The sequence below is a fragment of the Filicampus tigris genome, chromosome 15 (assembly GCF_054856515.1).
Source record: "Filicampus tigris isolate MCC_2025a chromosome 15, RoL_Ftig_1.0, whole genome shotgun sequence".
NCBI classification, from domain to species: domain Eukaryota; kingdom Metazoa; phylum Chordata; class Actinopteri; order Syngnathiformes; family Syngnathidae; genus Filicampus; species Filicampus tigris.
The window spans coordinates 5,134,253-5,155,431 of NC_141231.1; the positions used below are offsets into that span (position 1 = coordinate 5,134,253).

A 21,179-nucleotide genomic window follows, 5' to 3' on the forward strand; every position below is an offset into this window, starting at 1 on the left:
TCTTCCTGTTGCCTGGTTACGGATGCAACCGAACGGGACAGACAAGGTTGGACATGATCGAGACACGCGGTGGAACTGCAATGTTCAAGTAAAAACGTAAGCGTACCCTGACATAGTTTTTTTCTGCATGTATTATGTTATCATATGGCCAACAATATAATTGATGCTTCGCTCTGTTTTTCTTTTCCTTTTTCTGGTTTTGTTCAGAGACCACCAGGAGTGAAAATGTCTACATAATTCTCCCAATTCACGATGACAATGACAAGGGTGACAGCACACACATTATGAACAATAGAAAACAATTTAACAGACCAGTAACTTCAAATGCTTGTTAAAAATAACGTAATTAATGGAACATAATTAAATATTGTACTCAAACCAAGAACAAATTAAATTAGTGTCACAGATTATTGGACCAAACAATTGTAAATCCATGAAACCACCATCTATACATGAAGTAGGTAGACCTTGTCAAAAACAGACATCTGTTTTCCATTTTATGTTGTGATGGTTAATTGTCTTCTGTAACCTGATATATGATGATATGATGAGTGATTGTCACTGCTATTAAATGTTTTGGGATTTATTTTCTCACAGGAGGGCCTTATGATCATATTGTGATATCTGCTGAGGGGAAACAACTCTCTGCAGACATGAATCACAAATATGAGCAGCTATATTCAGGACCGTTCATCACACCCGGCTCTGACCTCCCAGAGAATCTCCTGAACTTCTCGTATCCTCAGAGGTTATGGGTGTTATGTGTGCCCAAATGTGCCTATGAACAATAAAGCTAAGCTCTAAGATATATATATATATATATATATATATATATATATATATATATATATATATATATATATATATATATATATATATATATATATATATATATATATATATATATATTTTGACAATACATTTTTTTCAATGCATTTTTTTCAATGCATGTATAAAAGATCTATCTTAACTCAACAACAAAAAGTTTGAAGCAAACAAAACCACATTCTGTAATTTTTTTCCAGCGCAAAGGGCTCTTTTGCATAAAAACTATTTAAGGATGGCACAAAACTGCTGAACAAGACACTAATTTTTAATTGAAGAACTCATTTTGTACTTTTCACAAAAAAACAATTCACTAAAAAATTATATTACTAAGGTACTATAATTTTCCTGCATATCATTACAAATCGGCAAAAAATATATATCAGGTCTATTAAGGGTGTATTATAGGACAGTATGAGACCCAGCGTAAGTGCAACCAAGACATGTCTGCCATCTAGTGGTGATTACTGATATATTTTAAAACTACAGTCTATCCCTGCATAATCGCAGTTCAGCATCCGCAGATTTGTATTTGTTTTTCAATATTATTGAATAATTTGGATTTTTTTTTCCCCTCAGTTTTTCCCATCCTTGGTCTGGACACTCTTGTTCTTATATTTTTCTCTATAAAAAACAACAAACTTAAAGCTAAACACTCATGTTCAGATGAGCCTTAACTATCCAAGATCCTTTTACAGGGATGTAGCTGTTTCTACAAAAAGCTTCCCGATTTCATGTTGGGTGGCTCTAAAGTAAAACGTTTTCAAAAATGTGATCAACCTTGATTGATTCTTCTCGAAGTCACTCCTTTGGCTACGACTGTAGGCGCAGAGCAAACCTGCAGCTGCTGGAAGACAGAACTCTGATCTTTATTGCTGGTCAGATGCTGATCCTGCTTGATGTTTCCACCAAGCAGCAGAGATACATCCGCAATTGCAGTGGCGGTGGAATTGGTTCAATTGGGGTAAGAATGAGGAAAATAAAAAAATAATACAAAATCACATATAAGGGAGCAAATACAAATGTGTGCAACCTGACTCCTAGAGATGGGAGAGTCCAGTGTCTGCTTTCTCTTTTTGTGGAGCCACAAAACCGAGGTCAGCAGCAGGAATGTTTTGGCAAAACATTTTCTGCAGACCTTCACAGGATGTTTGGTTCTATTAGGCATGGCAGTTGTCCCCCCCCCACCACTAGAGCTAAAGCACCACCTAGTCCCTGGTGTTGTCACCAGGTGACTGATTGTTTTCCCAAATTCAGGTGAAATGGACTCCAGCTCTTGCATTGGTCTTGGAGTACATAAACAATGTAGAAAATGGATGGATAGGCCTTTTCCTGTCAAGAAGTTAGTCGGAAGTGCTGCCAGCATGCTTTGAAACCTGGAAAATCCTTGGGACACTAATATATGACCCTCAATCTGATCTCCATTCCTGCAACATATGTCCGGTGTAACCAATTCATTAATTAGTTTCTGTATGTATAGGTACACCCAAGCCAAGAGTACTTTGTCGTGGGAGAGAATGGAAAAAAGCCCGTCCTGATAGTATACGAATATTCTTCATTACAAGCACACCGTATTCTCAGAGGTAAAGAAAACCAATAATCATCAGTGTTGTATATTTCTCTTAAATTACGGTGTTGTGATCGTGTGTGTGTGTGTAGATGGTGCGGAGCGTGCATACAGTTCTGTGAACTTTAACATTGATGGGAGTCTTCTGGCCAGCCTGGCCAGTGCACCAGACTACATGCTGACAGTGTGGAAGTGGAGGCAGGAGGAGGTGATGCTCAGGTGCAAAGCCATATCTCAGGAGGTTTACAGAGTGAGCTTCTCCCCATACAACCCTGGACTACTCACATCATCAGGATCTGGACACATCAAGTACAAGACACATTGCTTACTCCTCCTAAAATGCATTAGTTTTGTTGTTGGAGTCATGGACATATTTCAATACATGTAAAAAGACCGCGTCGCATCTAGTGGTTCAGATGTCCGCTGTATGGTTTCATACAGTAAACCCTGATCTGGCTTGCACTTCAATCGCAGTTGTGTGTAGGCAGGATGGCAATAGTTGCGTTAGCCATTGGATATTACCATATTTGCAGAACCCGCCAATAAATTCAACAAGAAAACACACTGACCATTTATCGTCATATATCTAATCTCCCCAGGTTCTGGAGAATAGCCAGCACATTTACAGGTCTCAAATTGGAAGGACTTATTGGTCATTTTGGAAAAACTGCAGCTACAGATATTGAAGGCTACATAGAACTTCCCGATGGAAAGGTTTGTGTCCTGCATATCTGACAGGTTGGGCCATTGGTTGAAACAAAGCATTCTGATTAATATTGCGTTTATGGCATATAAAGGGGAAATCAACCCAAGCACATTTTTTTAACAATATGTTCCCAACAGGCCCACTAGGTGAAACACTGCATTCTGATTAATATTGCGTTTGTGGAATATAAGTTAAGCAGCAAAATTCACCCGTTTTTAGCCATCACAGGGGGCAGCCATTTTGTCACGTCTGTTGACCGAAAATGACATCACAGATGATCGGGGCTCGGATACCGACCAATCATGGTTCAGCTTCAGAAAACAGGTGAACTGTGATTGGTCGTTACCTGACCCCGAAGATGTCGTTTTCAGTCAACGGAAGTGACAAAATGGCCACCCCTAGAGATGGCTAAAAACGGGTGGATTAAATTTTATTCCACAAACGCAATATTTATCAAAATGCCTTGTTTCAACCAGCGGCCCTGCATGGAACATTCTTGAAAAAATATGTTTGGGGATTTGGGGTGACTTTCCCTTTGAGGAAGGTGATGTGGCTCATCAACAATGCAACAGTTTGATCTGTGTACACCATCTCAGGTGGTATCTGGCTCAAACTGGGGTAACCTGCTTCTGTGGGATGGAAATTCCATTAAAGTAGAGCTCTGCAGAAAGAGAGGACAGTGTTGTCATGCAGGGGTTGTCCAACCTTTTGCCTTGGAGGATGGACAACTGCTGACCATTGGCTCTGATGGAGTGATCCGGGTAAAACACAAATTAGTGGCATAATTGGCAAAAAGCTGTGATGGTCCAGTTGGTTCAATATGACATTATAACCCCCCCTTTGAGTTTGCAGGGCTGGGACTTTGAGACAATCGACAATGCAATCGAGAATGCAGACAGCAGCAGTGAAAACGCTACATTTGAGATGGAGCCCATGAATGAGATGGCGGTCGGGCGGCATGTCTGTCTCTCCTCAATAGTGAAAAGCTCCCAGTCTGACTCAACTGTTTGGTTTGCTCAGGTCACCAGTCACCCGTTACGAAAACGCACAAATCATACCTCAGTGAATAACTCCAACCTGATCTCTTTTATTTTGTAGGATTCCAACGGAGCCATTTGGAAACTGGATCTCTCATTCACATACACCGTGAGGCTCGTCTACTCAATTAATAAAGCAATGTTTACCATAACTTTTGAACTGAATTGAAATCAAGGATCATGTTGAATGAACAGTTTAATAACCTATTATGGACCCTAAAGTCCTACAAATGATCACATTTACATGCTATGAGGCACATTTGAGAATCTTTTGTATTGGGCATGTTTGAAGAAGCCTGTTACATTGGCCCAGTGCGTGCTATCATGGGTTTGCGGGAACTTTTTTTTCACCGAGTTTTCGAACACAAATATGGACGCTTCACAAGATTCAACCGACGTCATACACCAAAAGCCATAATCAGTCCTGGAACAAGCTGCCATGAGGAGCGACCGCTGAGTGAAATGACTTTAAACCACCTTTGAGAAAATAAAAGTTTAGAATTGTCTGCTCTGCTTTAGTAACTACTCTATAGCAATTGAGCACACCTTAATGACTTTATCTAACAAATCTCTGTGTGCAGACTCCTGATCCACAGTGCCTGTTATCTTCCCATGCTGGACCAATCAAGGGTCTTGATGTGTCAAAGAAAAGTCATCTCATGGCCACGATTGCTTTGGACCGTGAGTCACTATTTTTTATTCATATAGTACCTACACATGGACTAAATTATTGGTATGCTTCCATTAAAGCCAGAAAACTCTCCAACGGTTGCTGACAAAATAATTATAGTCAAGTAATGAAAATTTGGCATTGCTTTATCTTTGTGGGATAACAGATTTTTTTCAAATAATGGAACATATGAACAAGTAATGGGCAAACATGGCATCCTTAATGTACCTTAACTTGTTTTGCATGTTTTGAAGCAATGGCTGCATTCAAATGAGAATGAGACTTACGAACAGCTGTCTCAGATTTGAAAGGTACCTCATCCAGACTGCATGTTTTAACACCTTCCACAGAAGTTCAACAGGATTTGGACTGGGGGTCACCCAAATTCTCCAATGATTTGTTCACAGCCATTTCCTGGGTCTTTTCAGCTGTGCGATTTTGGCTCAACGTCCTGTTCAGAGGACCAATGAGCTATGGCTAACGCCAAGCTTTCTGATACTCGTCAGCGCATTTCTCTCCAGAATGTCTGGATGTAGCAAAGCATCCTCAGAACTCACTGTAGCTACTGTGTTCTTTTGATGGAGTCCTTCCCCCAAAATGAAAACACAATATGCTTTTACTGTTGCTTTTTTCATCACACTCTGGGCTGCCAGACCTCTCCTTCTAAGTAGTACAAATAATGTTCTTTCTTTTGTCATTTTTAAACTATTTCAGTGACTGCAGTTTTTCTTCCGTTCATTATTGAAATGGGGTGCCAACAATTGTGTCCATGTGCAAATGCTTTCAAACCACTGCCACAAGACACCTGCTGCTATCTTTCCGGGTATTCCCTTTTCCAGGTTCAGTCAGAGTCTTTGACTTTCTGACAAAAACAGAACTCATCTGTAGCCGATTCAATCAAGGTGGAACTGCTCTTCACTGGGCACCACTTGCTGTAAGTACGGACGAGCATTAATACCACTGTGTTTACATAAAACAAATACTGGAATAAACAACCCCAGATATTTTTTTGCAGGTGAACCAAAGTGGAGGTTTATTGGTGACAGGATTTGAGGATGGCGTGGTTCGCTTACTGGAGCTTTTTGACCCCACAGGGTTACACAACAACAAAGGAGATGCCCACATTCGACTCAAACAAGCCTTCAAGCCGCATAATGCCCCTGTAACCTCTATTGCATATGAGTGCAATGGGAAAATATTAACCACAGGGGTAAGCACCTTATTAATAACCCAAAAAAAAGAAGTAATAATCCACTTAGAAATTAGAATACAATTTGCTTACACACATTTCTGTGCAGTTCATTAGAACACTTTTAAAGGGGAAATCAACCCAAACTTTTTTTTCAAGAATATGTTCCCAGCAGGCCCACTAGTTGAAACACGGCATTCTGATTAATATTGCATTTGTGGAATATGAGTTAAGCAGCAAAATCCACCGCTTTTTGGCCATCTCAGGGGACGGCCCTTTTGTCACTTCTGTCGACTGAAAATGACATCACAACTGCTCAGGGCTCATGTAACAACCAATCACAGCTCAGCTTCAGAAAACAGGTCAGCTGTGATTGGTCGTTACCCAAGCCCTGAGCAGTTGTGTTGTCATTCTCAGTCGACAGAAGGGACAAAATGGCCGCCCTCAGTGATGGCTAAAAACATGTGGATTAACTCTTATTCCACAAACGTAATATTTATCAGAATGCCTTGTTTCAACTAGTGGGCTTGCATAGAAAATATTATTGGAAAAATGTTTGGGTTGATTTCCCCTTTAAATTATTTGGAATAATTTTCTTCATGATAGTGAAGTGAAAACAAAAACTGATGGAATCACTAAGCTGATTTTTTTTTCCTCCATTTTGTTTCTTCAGTCTTTATTAGTCCTAGTTTGATATTCTGCCTTTACCTTTATCCCCAGAGCTCAGATTGCACCGTGTTCTTCTTTACTGTTGGAGAAAAATATGAGCCGATTGGTTTTGTCCAAGTTCCCGGACCAGTGCAGTTATTGGAGTGGTCACCTCATTCCCATGTAAGTCTCTGATTGAAGTATATTTTGAATTTTCAAAATATATCAAATGCTGGACCTATTACGATTCTTGCAGCGCATTAAAACCAATGTACCAATTTCCAATCTTGTACAGCATGAAAACAGGTTGCTAATCCTGTGTCAGAATGGTCATGTTGTGGAGGTACCGTGCCCTGATCAGAATACTCCGAAGCTAGCCAAATCGTACCAACTGCTAGAACTGCCCAGAAGATCCTTCTGCTTCAAGAGCATCAAATCCCAAATCAAGGTTTTCCCTTTAGATGTTTTTCGGCACGTTACCTACTGTATACAGTTTCGCAACAGTGGTTCTTCATTTACAAGCTAAACAATCCAATGTATGCTACCAATTCTTCACTACATTTAAATAATCAACAAAACTTGCATATTCGTGCATTTTAGAGAGAAGAGGAAATAGCAAGACGGCAAGCTTTAAAGGTGAAGCAGCAGAAAGAGCAAGAGGAGCATCAAGTTGTAGTAGAGGAGACGCTGGAAGAGGAGTTACCCCCTATTTTCATCCCTAACCCTCGTAGTCCTCTTCACTGCGGTTTCTACTCACGGCCCGGCAAATTCTGGCTCTCTATGGTACACATACACAAAGACACATTAAATGATGAGCAATTGGTTGATCAGCTGCTGTGGTCCACGTCTTTCAGGCGACACACCCGCGTTTTCCAAAATGAACAACGATAACAGGTCACACTCGTTATCAGTTCTTTTGCCTAATTTATATTCATATGTTCCTTTCCAGGGAGGCTTTGACTCAGGTTTCTTGTACCATTGCATGTTCTCTGAGAGTCAGGATGAGGATCCAGACCAACGTCAGGATGAACCATTTGACTTCCTGACCGTACTGAATGCTGACGATGATGCTATTTGTTCGGTGACCTTCAAGTATGATGGCTGAAGAAACTAAACTTAAGTGGAAAATACAGGTTTTATTCATATTGATGAGGTCAGGCTTATGTTTGTTTTTGTCACAGCTCCAACAGGCAGCTCATGCTATGTGGCATGCACTCAGGCGCCATCAGGGTTTACCCTCTTGATCCAGATGACCACACCCTAACCTCCATGCATGCATACTGGGAACTGAGCATCCACGACAGCAATTATGGACACCTGCGGCACATCTGCTGCAGCTATGATGACCAGTTTGTGTTGACGGCAGGAGATGATGGAAATATCTTCTCCTTCAACCTGCTTCCTCATGAGGAGCTGCAGAAAGGCCTGCGGAGAAACAGGGCTTTGGTTCCTACTCCAAGGGTTAGTCATCTCTCTCCGCGAAGAAACCTTCAAATAAGACCGCTTTAGAATTTGTATTGACAAACAGATTACCAGTTTGATGGAATATCATAGAAAAGTGATACTGTATATTGTGATACTTCAACTAGGATGGTCTTGAAAATGAGGATTTGGCTCAGGACATCGATGACCCAGCGGCTGACAGGTTAAGTATGAATCAATTTGATGTCACCTTCCCCGGGCACTGGGTAGTGTCATTGCATAATATGGTGCCTTTCATGCAGTTAGACCTGGTAAGGCCAGTAAAAATTCCCCTACACTAGAAAATATTTTGAAAGCATTACACCATCCACAGGGGCACCAGCCCCCCAAAAATAAATAAAACAACTACTCTTCTTCCACTCCGACCTTCTATGCCTGTGATTGTTTGTCCCCTTTATTCTCAATTTTTGGGGGCTGCATACCAATTGGGTTCGGTACTACCAAGCACAGATTCACATGAAATCAAACGATGACATTTTTTGGTCCGAAGCGCGTCCTTTTAAAGACCCGTACCGATTACGGAGACCAGGGCACATTTCCAGCCACTGCCAGGCGACAGCACCAAGAAGTCCACCCCTCCCCTCCCCGCGCTCGACCCAAGCATGCTAGGAAGTGTGAGTCTTCACCATCGCTACGATATATTTCATAAACTGTAGCTGGCGTTCAAGTGCGCCATGGAAAATCGCCAACTTTTCCATTCCCGCATAGTCATAACTAAAGGGAGAAGGCGCTGGATTCAGTTCCGAGAGGTTTGTCTTCCCCCACCGAATCGAATCATGTTAGGAGGTGCGCGGCATTGCCATCTTTACAACATGTATACATTGTGTTATAGAACAACCATATTAACCACAACCATAACCATATACTGTGCTACTTGTGGCCAAAATGTAGCAAGCATTATTTACCACGTCAGGTACATTCAAATGACTAATTTGATCGTCTTTGTTCTCATTCACGCCCTCTGTCAACTGTCATTTTTTTTTGCCTTGCGTTCTTAAAAAACACCTGCACAGACATAAAACAAATTGTATTAGTTAAAAAAAGATAACTAATAGAATGATTTATCTTCGTTCCTTGTATTACAGTTTAACTTTGTTCCTTGCGTTGTTCCTTACAAAGAACTTTCCTTTGCACTTTGTAATTTTATAAATGGTACTTTTATTTTTAACTTTGGCACATTTGTTTTAAATTAATAATGTTTTGTTATTTGTCAAAGTTTATATTTTGAAAATGACATTTTAAATTGAAATATTGTTAGATTTTATTGTTAAATAAATTAACATTCATTACCGCAAATATCCACACAAAAGTACTGAAAACTGGTACCGCTGAGTACCGGTATCGATTCCCAGGTACTGGAAATTGGAACCAATTTGGTTCAGTTATGAAAAGTACCCATCCCTCCTCACAGCAAGAATCTTCTGGTCTTGAATCTCAACTCGTGTCTCCCAGTTTATCGTTTACAAGTTCTGCCTGAGCTTGATTTTTTTTTTTCCCCCTCCCAATGTCTTCACATAAAACTTGATTAAAAAAATAAATAAATTAAAAATGGTGAACATGATCTGAGGTTGTCTGGCTATATAATCTATGTCACCCTTTTGACTGGTGGTCAGTGTAAAGTATAAATCGCTTATAGAATTTGTGGGCTAGATTAATTTTTATTGACATAATATATTTTGCAAATTGTTAGTTGTGTTTCAAAAAATCATTAAAATGATTTGATCCGTCCACCCAGCATAGAGATGTCCAAACAGAAGTTGGAGAAAGACCATCAGTGTCGGGAAGCTGAGAAGAAGAAATCTGACAAGCGGAGAAGGCTAGCTGAGATTCAGAATGCATTCAAAAAACTGCTCAAGGACAACCTTGAACTTCCAGAACATTCCAGACTGACACTTATGGTACACACACACACACACACACACACACACACACACACACACACAGAGTAAAATTTTGACTATGAGAAGGACAAAGCTGCATTCAAGTGTATATGTGAGTGTTTGTGCAAATAAATGGGTTCCTACCTCTTTGTAATTTATTTATAAGCAGGAGTTGCAGCTGGACAAGTGTTTTGCAGAGCAGGCTGAGAGGGAGAAGACCTGGAAATTGAAAGAGGTCCAAAAACAGATGAGCTGGGAAGAGCAACACTCCCGTATAGCACTAAAAAAACTACAGGAGTGGTACTGACCAATGACTAATATATAGACCACTTCAAATGCTTTTCACTTAAAGAGGAAGTCAACCCAAACATATTTTTTCCCAGAATATGTTCAATGCAGGCCCACTAGTTGAAATACGGCATTCTGATTAATATTGCGTTTGTGGAATATAAATTAAGCAGAAAAATGCACCCACTTTTAGCCATCTTAGGGGGCGGCCATTTTCTGTCAATTGAAGATGACATCTCAGTTGTTCAGGGCTCAGGTAACCAATCGTGGCTCCCCTGTTTTCTGAAGTTGAGCCATGATTGGTCGTTATCTGAACCCTGAGCAACTTCAATGTCATCTTCAGTTGACAGAAGTGACAAAATGGCCGCCCCCTGAGCTAGCTATAAATGGGTGGATTTCTCATATTCCACAACCGCAATATTAATCAGACTGTCTTGTTTCAACTAGTGGGCCTGCATAGAACATATTCTGGAAAAAAATGTTTGGATTAACTTCCTCTTTTACATATTTCTTTGATTTCTCACAGTAATACTTATTTCGGGATGTGGATGGATTCATTTGAGATGTCTAATCATTTGCCTTGTGAGATTGTTGTTTCTGGAATTAGCTCATGCACATTGTTAAATGCACACATTTTTTAAATCACACTTCGCAATTACTACAATCTTGAAGCATTTTGTTAAGACTGTAAATGTCAAAACACAAAATACAAGTCTGCAACCAGAATGAAAAGCCTTGTTGGTGTGTTTTATTTTCAGGTCCTATGGCTCTCTGGAGTCTAACATAGTTACTGTGTTTGCCATCCGCACTGACCGTAGAGTCTCCACATACCGTATTCCAGCACTTTCTTCAGTGCGGGTCGAACAGCAGAGCAGTTCCAGTGAGACCAGCAGCAATGAAACTGCTCCAGATGAACGCAGAAAATCCAAAGATCAAACTGTAAAAGACAGTCATGAAACAGATGGTGAGACAAGTATTTATTTTACCTGTCAAATACTGTATAATAGTAAATTGTTGCTGACGCGTGCTCACCAGAGGAAGATGTGCCACCGCCCATGGTGACTCGATCTTCAGTGGTAAAGCTGGCAGATCGGCAGGTAGAAAGGCTCAGGAAGGCCGCAGAGAAAGCTGAACAGGCACGAACCAAGATCGAAAAGAGGAAGAAGGAATGGGACAAACTGTAAGTGTGGCATCACTGCGGAGATTTTCACCACAAGTTCCACATGAAAAGATATCTCCAGTGATTTGTTGCCGTTTAAACTAATGCAACCCTAAGCACTTTATTGGGATCTCAGATATACAGAGAAACCCAAGAAGAACTGTGAAGATCCACATGATGTGCAGGCCATTTGTGAAGCCAAAGACAATATTGGGGACTTGAAACTTAAAACAGACAAAAACTTCACTGTACCAAAACACTTACGAATGAATGCAGACAAAAAGAAAACAGAGATGACTGACCTAGAGTGCAAGGTAAAGCACACACACACTTAGACACTTTTAATTCCCAACATCCCGATTTTTTTCTAACTTCAAATGCTAATAATCTAGATGACTATCAGATACAGACAGAAATGATTTTGAATCCATCCCGCCAGATACGTGAGAAACAGACAGAGATGAACAGAGAGATTGTGGCCTTGCGAGACTCCAAACTTCTGCTTTTATCAAAACTGCGGGCCGAGTCTAGGCAGTTCCAGAGAGTCCAGAGTCTTCTGCCATCCTCTCTCCAACGCCATCCACCCCCACTACCCACTATACATCCAGAGGAAATCCCAGAAAAGATGCGATGCACCCGACCCATCCTAGAGAAATACAAGGTGTTGAGGGACCAGAGGTGCTGGAACCACATTTCATATTTGTTATCAGTCACAATATCTATGGTTAAAGATAGTGTTGTACAGTTTAGCTCAAGGCAACGACATGAATAATCTTGCAATTTCTACAGTTGTTACAATGATGTTATATTATTCATGACTCATTTATCAAAAATGTACCTGCGATAGGTTTCAGCGCACAGAGCATGAGTATCGGGAGGGAGACACAGGTTTGCTAAAGCAGCTGGAAAATGAGATGGAAGGAATGCAGGAAGTAGGAGATCTGTCACTTTTATGTGATGCCATTGAAGAAGGAGAAGAGGAGGAGCTCAAGGGAGAGGAAGCAGCACAGCTGAGCAAGGAGAAGGAGAGCAAATTGCTGTACATGCAGGACTCTATCCTGGAAAAGGTCTGTTATGTAGTTGACTTTTGGAGCAGATGTTATTTCATTCAGCGATTTTCAGATCAGAAGTAAATTGCAAATGTTTTTTTTTTCTAGATGGAGAGCATGGTGGATCAGTTTGACAAAGACCACCTGATGTGTCTTCAGAAGGTACAGATGCTGGACTGGAGGCTAAAACTTGGCAATCTCCGTCAGCTAACACTCCGTCAGGAGCTGCTCCTCCTTAAGGAGGTGGACAAGAGTGAGAAGATTCTGCAAGAGAAGCTTGACATACGTGTGAAGGAGGAGAACAACTTGATGGTGAGTGAATTGTCACCTGTGGTGCCGCACCATTTTTAAAATGTTCAATATGGACGTACTCTGTAGTATATTTTCTTGAATTTGTACACAAACTTGGCTTTATTCATCACATGATTTCAAAATGTACTTCAGATATAGTAAAGATGTTGCCTCATGTAAATGTTCTATTTGTTTAATACTTTTGTAAAAGTATAAGTTGGAGGAGTGTAAGGAAGAACTGGAACTGAAGTATAAAGCCATAACCAAGGTGCGGGAGAAAGAGAAAGCTGTAACAAAAGCCTTTCAGGCCTCGCTAGGTGACGACAAAAACTTTGAAGAGTATCTAACAAAGGTTTTCAAAAGGAAAATAAAACGTCCCAAGAAGAAGGAACAGCCAAGTGAAGGTGAGAGGAGGATTCAAAGAATCTAAGTGTGGGTCGAGTTTTTGTTTTCATGTTCCAAATGTATTTTGCAGAAGATGAGGATGACTTTGACAATTATGAAAACTGGGATGACGATGATGATTGGGATGCATTAGAGGGAGAAGCTGCTGTCGAGGAATGTCCTCCAGGTCAGTACTTTACGTTCCTTATATGTATATGATTGTATGTACGGGACTGTGCATAGGGGATTTGTTTGCCCTTCGTCCACATATATACATACATATATATATATATATATATATATATATATATATATATATATATATATATACACACATATACACACACATATATATATGTATATATACACATATACATATGTATGTTATATTGCTTTACACATTCTATGTTTTGCTTTGAATGTTTTAAAGCACTTTGAGTTGCATTTTTATGTATGAAAAGTGCTATATAAATAAAATGTGATTGATTGATTGATTGATTGATTGACATCATGAATCACCTAGAATTAAAATGCATATCCTCTGCATGTACCTTTGGTCACAGGCTGTGAACCTAAGTTGTTTGAGCACATACTGCAGCTTCGTGAACGTCGACTGGACCTGGAAGAACTGCTGACAGAGGAGAAGAAGAGTGCTGACATTCTTGAGAAGGAGTGTGACTCCCTTGTTAAGAAGGTCAGGTTAAATGTGACAGAATGTGATTTAATCGCTTAAGATAAAACTTGTATTAGTCCCACAATAGGGAAATATGCATAATTTCAACAGCATTAGTGGATAGTGTAAAATGAATAGCATGCAAGAGAAAACATTTGTACAAGAAGCACATTTTACAAAATATTCCGTCAGTATTAACGGAAGGTCCGTCATTCCATCACTGACGGGTGCCTGTTTTGCTGGTGAATGACCTTGGAAGCTTTGAAAAACGGATAGATTATGCACGGACGGAAGCAGGTTTTTGTCCGTCATCGGAATTGTTACTAACCGGGTCAGCACAGACAGACAGAGACGAGCATTCCGTCAGATTGACGGACTGATCCATCACTGGTGGATGCCCGTTTTTTTTACGTGTTTTTGGGCCAACCGACTGACCGACCAACGGACTTCTAATGGACTCACTGACGATTACACTTCTGTTTGCCATGAAAAATGATGGACTGACGAATGACGGATGGGTAGCTTGGACGTTGACGGATGAAGAATGACATACCAGCAAAACTTTGTAAAATGCCCACCTCTGCTGACTGGAAACCCTGAGGAAAACAAGCATGGCTAATACTGGACCAACCCAAATCAAAGGTTATTGTATCCAGTGTTGACCGCGAATCACAGAAAAGGGAAAACAAATCTAGATTAACATAGAAACAACTAATGAATGGGACTGAAAGACAGTGTACCATTTGTAGGGACATTGGAGGGGGTCGACGGGTGGATCAGGCCAATATGAATCTGAGGGACTCATCCCTAGTGCCATTTGTGCGCATGAGATGTTGTACCTGTACACCCACAATTACAGAATTCTAATTTTGCTTATTTGTTTGAACCTCCAGCTCAAATCAGTGGAAATCAGTCGCAAAGCAGCAGAGAATGACTTGGAGCAAGTTAACAGGGAGAAACAGCAGAAGATGAATCAACTAGATGTTGTAGTTCCTCTAAGACTGCACCAGGTAAAGAAAAATTGAGGTTTTATTTGATATTTTTTAAAAAGCGACAAGTCTCTTCTTTCGATTGATTTTCTGCCACCCCCATCTATGATTTATGATTTCCACCTTCTTTGATTTACCTTTTCTTCAAGGTTGAGTTTGACATCGCAGTCCAAGTGCCTTCTGACCACAGCCCGGCATTGGTACTCAACAGGACAGAGCTGAAACGTCTGCAGGAGCGAGTGAAGCAGTTGGAGGCTGAAAAGCACCAGCAGAAAGAAGTCTACAATCAAGCCAGGCAGCAGCATATCAAGCTCATTCAAGAACGCAAGGACATGAACACTGAGATCCAGTGTACGACCCAAGTAGATACATATCAAGAGGGCCTTGAGCCCCCAACTAGCGGAACCAAGATGCACTCATCAAATGATTTTGTGTTTTTGATGTAGTGCTGGAGAAGCTTTGCAACCAGCTAATGATGAGAAGGTTTGGAAGAGAAGTAGATCTGGAAGTTCTGCAAACGCTGTCCGGGAACAGGACAGTTGAGGAGTTGAAGCAGGAGAAACTCCTTCAAGAAGCTGCGTACGCCAAAGAAATCAAACAGTGGGATGTACGCGGACATTTTCGTGTGTTACTTTGGGCATGCATTTGTACTTTACAAGGTTTGACATTGACCTCTTGCAGTGTTGTTTTCTTCAACGATGACAAAATGATTCTGTTAAGCCCCTTTTTTCATGGTAACGAGACGTCGACGAGTTAAGAGTGGCTGTTTGATGGCTAAAATATGATGTGACATATATGAGTTTTCGTTGAGAAGACAAGACTGGACGAAATTGTTAGCGTGTGGTCTGCCAGATGTTTAAAATGCATGACCAGAATTGTTAAGATTTTAGAATGTCCATGCTAAGTTTTGATTCCTCGTTAGCTGCGCAAAAGAATGGGACGGGGAAAAAAAACTGTGTGCACGGCGCGCAACACAATTTTGCGTTGTAAATGTGGCTAGGTGGAAAACTAGGTGGAAACAAAGCCACAACAATGGAAACAAAGCCACAACAATTGCCAAAGAGAATGTTTTGGTTTTCGTCTTATTTTGGAGTAATGTCCACTGATTTCACTGTTACCACTTTATCTGTGTGCAATGCATAATCCACCTTGTCTACTTTTAACTAAAATTGTTAGTCAATTTTAGTTAAAAGTAGACAAACAAGATGACTAGGCTAAAACCTTTCTGAGTATTTGCCGACTAAAGCTAGACTAAAACCTTTTTTTTTTTTTAGTTTTTGTCGACTAAAACTAGACTAAAACTATCACGAATAGGAATGACTAAAATGTGACTAAAACTAATAAGCATTTTTGCCCAAAAGACTAAGACTAAATCTAAAATGCTTCCTTGTTTTTGTGCATGCGTTTTATAGGTCAAAGTAGAAAAAGCTCGAGATGCTCTGATGGAGATGACAAGGAGGAACACAGAGCGACTCCTCTGCTTGAATAGTCTCTTCGAGCAGAAGAAGGAGCTGGAGCAGAAACTCGACGCAAGACAGAAGAAAATTGTAATTTCTTTCAAAGTTACCACATTGAATGCTATATTATTGACATTATGCAAGTAAGGCTTTGGGTATACTGTACAGTAGTTTCAGTTGAGATATTCCATGATTTTCACTGTAGACTCAAACTATTTTGGTTTGATATGAAAAATTGAGAGAAGTGATCAACAGGTTAAATCTGGCTCAAGTACGGAGCTTCTAAGATGGTGTTATTTGTAATGTTACATTTTCTGGTGAGCAAAGGTAGTGGAACGGAGGGACTTAAAGGGCCAAGTCAAGGCAAACATTTTTTTTTATCGAGAATATGTTCTATGCAAGTCCACTAGTTGAAACACGGCATTCTGATAAATATTGTGTTTGTGGAATAAGTGTTAATCCAGTCATTTTCAGGAATCTCCAGGGGCAGCCATTTTGTCTTCTGTCGACTGAAAATGACATCACAACTGCTCACAACGACCAATCACGGCTCAGATTCAGAAAAGAGGTCAGCCGTGATTGGTCGGTGTGAGCAGTTGTGATGTCATTTTCAGTCAACAGAAAACAAAATGGCTGCCCCAAGAGAAGGCTAAAAACCAGTGCATTTTGCTGCTTAACTTTTATTCCACAAACGAAAAATGAATCAGAATGCCGTGTTTCAACTTGTGGGCCTGCTGGGAACATATTCTTGAAAAAAATATGTTTGGGTTGACTTCCACTTTAAAATAGACAGAATTCAATGAGACTTAAAGGAAAACTTCGCATTTTGCAACAATACAACCGTTTCTAGGCATTTTAGTAAAAAGTATCTCACAGGCTTTCATAGTAAAACCCAAGGATTAAGGTTCACACCGTCTACACCTCTTTCTTGCTGAAATTAGTCTCTTTGAGGTGGTGGTCCTGTCTCAAGTGAGCTACCACTCAGCCCTCATCCCTCATAAACTGCTGGGTGAAGGGCGACTATGGCTTCCGTTACCATGACAACTAGAAGCGAGCTAGGGGTTCTGCGAGTTGAGTACATCTTATCTCGTCTTTGAAAAGACAACATTTTCCATGCTATTTCGACCTTGAAAAGTACCAGCACTGAGCGATTGAAAATAAGTATTACAGAACAGAAGGTTACCACACATGTCATTTTTCAGTCAGAATTAGTCACAGTAGCTTGTAACATTTTAACACCGAAAACTGTTTTGTCTCCTGACCTTTCCAACTGAAAATCTTTGGCCAGCAAAGTCATGGGTGAAGAAACTCAAGTTAGTCATGGGGGTGAAATTAAGTGAATAAGCTTTTTGGGGCAAAATTCTGAATATTTCGCTCACAGACACATGTTGGGGAAAAGTCAGCTATGATAATATTTACTTGGTTGTTTGATTTCACAACTACCGGTAGGTTCTTTTAGTTGTTGTTTGTTTTAGGGGGTTATGCAGGACAGTGTGGTACTGGTACCAAAAATGGCTTTTTTGCCCAGTGAAACTGGTTTGTTGTTTTGGCAGTGTATTTTAAAACATAAAACATAAGTCTCAGATTTTTTTTTGGCCTTGTCTCTGCATTTTTTGGGCCAATTCCTGCCTGTCTTTTCTATTGCTTTTGCTCATCAATAGTTTTCATCTTCTTGTGTAGTTTCTGCATTTTTATTCAAGGAGTCTTCTTCGAACAGTAGACTGTGATATTGTCACTCCTGCCCTCTAAAGGTCATTGCTGATGTCCCTAACAGTTTTGAGCCTTCTTTGCAAATCTCCAAATGCAGTATCTCAGTCATCAACTGCTGTTTTTTTCCATGATCTGTTACTTGTACACCACCAGCGATTTCTTTCTTCTTACGGACATTCCAATTAGCTGTGGGTTTATTGGCTGTGATGACCATTGTGTAATGCTTTTGATTTTACAGCGTCTACTAAGTCATGCCCCATTAGTTCTCTAACTGCTGAGGTTGCAATCTTTTGGGGGGCATGGTCCTCATCTATCAATGGCAATCATCCAGAACTCAATCCATCTGGACCATCCAAAATATTAATTGTCTGTTGTTTGATAAAAATGTGTCTCCACGAATTTCTGAGCTCACTGCAAATATGTCCCTTTGTGAGCCTTTCTTGATGGATCATTTGTTTCTACTCTTCTCCAGACGAGAGATATTACTCATCAAGCCAGCGGTAAATATACAATAGTTCATTCATACTTCCACATACTATTTGATCCGAGTGGTGACTCTGACTTACAGTCAGTCAAATCCCTTTCAAGTACCGTCCCTTTGTCCAAAAGTATTTATCAACTATTGACCCAGTGCAATTTTAAGCAATCTATTAACACAGCACTTCAGATCAAAAGCTTTTTCCGTTTATGATATAGTGCATGTGTGTTCTCAGGGCAAACACCTTCAAGACTGCAGCAGGCGAGCCGACAGAAATGAAATCTTGAGTCTTCAAGAGCTGGTGGGAAAGCAGGCGCAGGAGTTGGAGAATCTCAGTCGAGAAATCAGCCTTCTGTCCCATAAAGGAGCCTATGCACTACCAACCAGCCAGACTAAGCTGCCTCCACTTGCTCATTTAACCAACCCAACAGTTGAAGAACACATGATGAAACCAGGCAAACCAAATGTTAACAGTAGCGACAGGAAGGCATACAACTGAATGTACCCTTTAAAAACAGTTGGGTTAAAAATAACACAATTTTGGGTCAAAAATGGACCGATCCACAAATTGGGTCAATTTGACCCACCTTCTTGTGTTGTTTTGTAAAAAACAGCCCAAAAAGCCCAAACGTTGGGGTTGTTTTGTAAAAAACTTCCCATTTTGGGGGTTGCTTTCTGCAAAACAACCCAGAAACTTATGTCAAATTGACCCAAGTAGTGGATCGGTCCTTTTTTGTTGAACTCAAATTGTGTTATTTTTAACCCAACTGTTTTTAGAGTGTAGGGTCATGAAAGGAGACACTTCTTGAAGGCCATCAAGTACCTACCCAAATGTTGTCAGAATTATTTGCCACAATATCAAGATTAAGTTAATGCACATCAGAGTGCAAAATGAAAAACAATACCTCATGACAAAATGGTCAGTCATGTTCTGATTTGCAATCTACAAGTTCTGACGTGGGGCTGGTGGTCGACTGGTTAGCACGTCCGCCTCAAAGTTCAGAGGTCGTGGGTTCGATCCCGGCTCCGGCCTCCCTGTGTGGAGTTTGCATGTTCTCCCCGTGCCTGTGTGGGTTTTCTCCGGGAACTCCGGTTTCCTCCCACATTCCAAAAACATGCATGGTAAGTTGATTGGACTCTCTAAATTGCCCATAGGTGTGATTTTGAATGCGGATGTTTGTCTCTGTGTGCCCTGCGATTGGCTGGCAACCAATTCAGGGTGTCCCCCGCCTACTGCCCGAAGACAGCTGGGATAGGCTCCAGCATGCCCCGCGACCCTTGTGAGGATAAGCGGTATCGATAATGGATGGATGGAAGTTCTGACTTGCAATCTACAAGGAGTGGTGTTAAAAAAGGCAAATTTCACACCCAAACTACAAGTAAGAAATTGAATGGATACTGTAAAAAAATAATATGACCACATGTTTACGCACATAACCATGTACTGGAGCTTTTTGAGTAGGATACGACCTTTCAACTATAAAAATGTGTTTTGTTTTTTTTTTTGTTTTTTTTTGTCACCCTTTTTCATTTCTGCAATACCGCTGATTTACATTTTAGTTTCAAGTGATAAAATAGGAAATCATTTAAAGTGTTTATGAGAAAATTCTGGCCAATTTATTGAAGGATTATGATTTTTTTTAATGAAAAGCAATATACAGCACAAAGTGTACCCTCATTCATTTTATGACGAATGGTGGCCGCATATGTTGCAATGTAAGGTAGCTTAGCAATAATTTGTCCGACTGTGCATTAGATGAGACTCTTATATTCTACTTTGACAATGTCATTGGGGATGGGGATTTTACCCGTATCCTTCACGTCAAAACACGATCCTACAACTTGACTGATTTAAAACTGTTTCCACACAAAGCAGCTGCTTTACACTAACTGGTTTAAACATTAGGCGCATGTAGACCATAATGAGCTACTACCGGTATACATCTCTTGTAATATTGTATAATATAGAAAAAGTCTGGCTTTATATACAATAATAATACTCTGTTCTGAATGACATCCTTAGAGATTTAATATAATATTTGGAGTGTATATGATTGTATTAAGGTGAATACTGTTTGGGGTGTCTGCCTCACAGTTATAAGGTTCGACTGTAGGTTCAGATTTCGGCCTACCTGTGTGGAATTTGCATGTTCTCTACATGCTTGTGTGTTTTGTTCTTCCTCACACATTCCAGGAACTTGCCTGTCTGGTAAATTGAAGACTAAATTGTGGTACGTAGCTGTTATTGGTTAAATGTCTGTCTATATGTGGCTTGTGATTGACTACCGAGTTATCCATTGTGTAGTTCACCTTTCAAACAAAAATTAGCTGATATAAACTCCATCTTAATTAAGATCATTACGATGCAATGCGTTAATTACAACAATGACCATCCATCCATTTTGTTGTGCTAATCAAAACAGGAGTTGTATATGCTTGACTAATGCCTTTTTACATTGGCCTATTTACATTTCAGTCTGTACTTTTTTTTGCTTTTACTTAGGTTAATGGGTTGAATGTGAACGAGTCTCCTTTGTAGATTTGCTATTTGTGTGATCATATCCTTATTTTTGTTTGCACCTCTTAATGTTCTATCTTGACAATAAGTTAAATAAAAGGAACCCAGTGTTTACTTTTACCAATCTTTTTTTTTTTTTTTTTTTTTTAACACACTGTTAGACATTTGAAAACAGACAA

General features: G+C 40.1%; 1 protein-coding gene across 1 annotated transcript; it reads left to right on the forward strand.

The window, feature by feature from the left end:
• The first annotated feature begins 253 nt into the window (after window positions 1-253).
• On the forward strand, window positions 254-21,120 carry LOC147135227 (cilia- and flagella-associated protein 44-like). The gene is made up of 34 exons (XM_086053771.1): window positions 254-267; window positions 598-736; window positions 1,627-1,789; window positions 2,306-2,408; window positions 2,485-2,701; window positions 2,992-3,106; window positions 3,695-3,859; window positions 3,951-4,118; window positions 4,197-4,244; window positions 4,717-4,816; window positions 5,645-5,739; window positions 5,821-6,015; window positions 6,715-6,825; window positions 6,938-7,090; window positions 7,243-7,425; window positions 7,592-7,734; window positions 7,824-8,103; window positions 8,232-8,287; window positions 9,860-10,022; window positions 10,174-10,304; window positions 11,051-11,256; window positions 11,328-11,472; window positions 11,588-11,765; window positions 11,891-12,129; window positions 12,299-12,518; window positions 12,609-12,812; window positions 13,003-13,195; window positions 13,267-13,362; window positions 13,739-13,869; window positions 14,742-14,858; window positions 14,987-15,188; window positions 15,284-15,444; window positions 16,250-16,384; window positions 18,718-21,120. Exons 2-34 carry the CDS (start codon window positions 654-656, stop codon window positions 18,979-18,981), a joined length of 5,163 nt encoding a protein of 1,720 aa, XP_085909897.1. The 5' UTR covers window positions 254-267; window positions 598-653; the 3' UTR covers window positions 18,982-21,120.
• Window positions 21,121-21,179: the final 59 nt, after the last annotated feature.

Bases quoted from the DNA above. Each gene is read 5' to 3' on its own strand.
- LOC147135227 (XM_086053771.1), top strand. From the start codon at position 654: ATGAATCACAAATATGAGCAGCTATATTCAGGACCGTTCATCACACCC. The intron at 10,023-10,173 runs GTACACACACAC...ATTTATAAGCAG, and splicing joins ATTCCAGACTGACACTTATG to GAGTTGCAGCTGGACAAGTG. The intron at 14,859-14,986 runs GTAAAGAAAAAT...CTTTTCTTCAAG, and splicing joins TTCCTCTAAGACTGCACCAG to GTTGAGTTTGACATCGCAGT.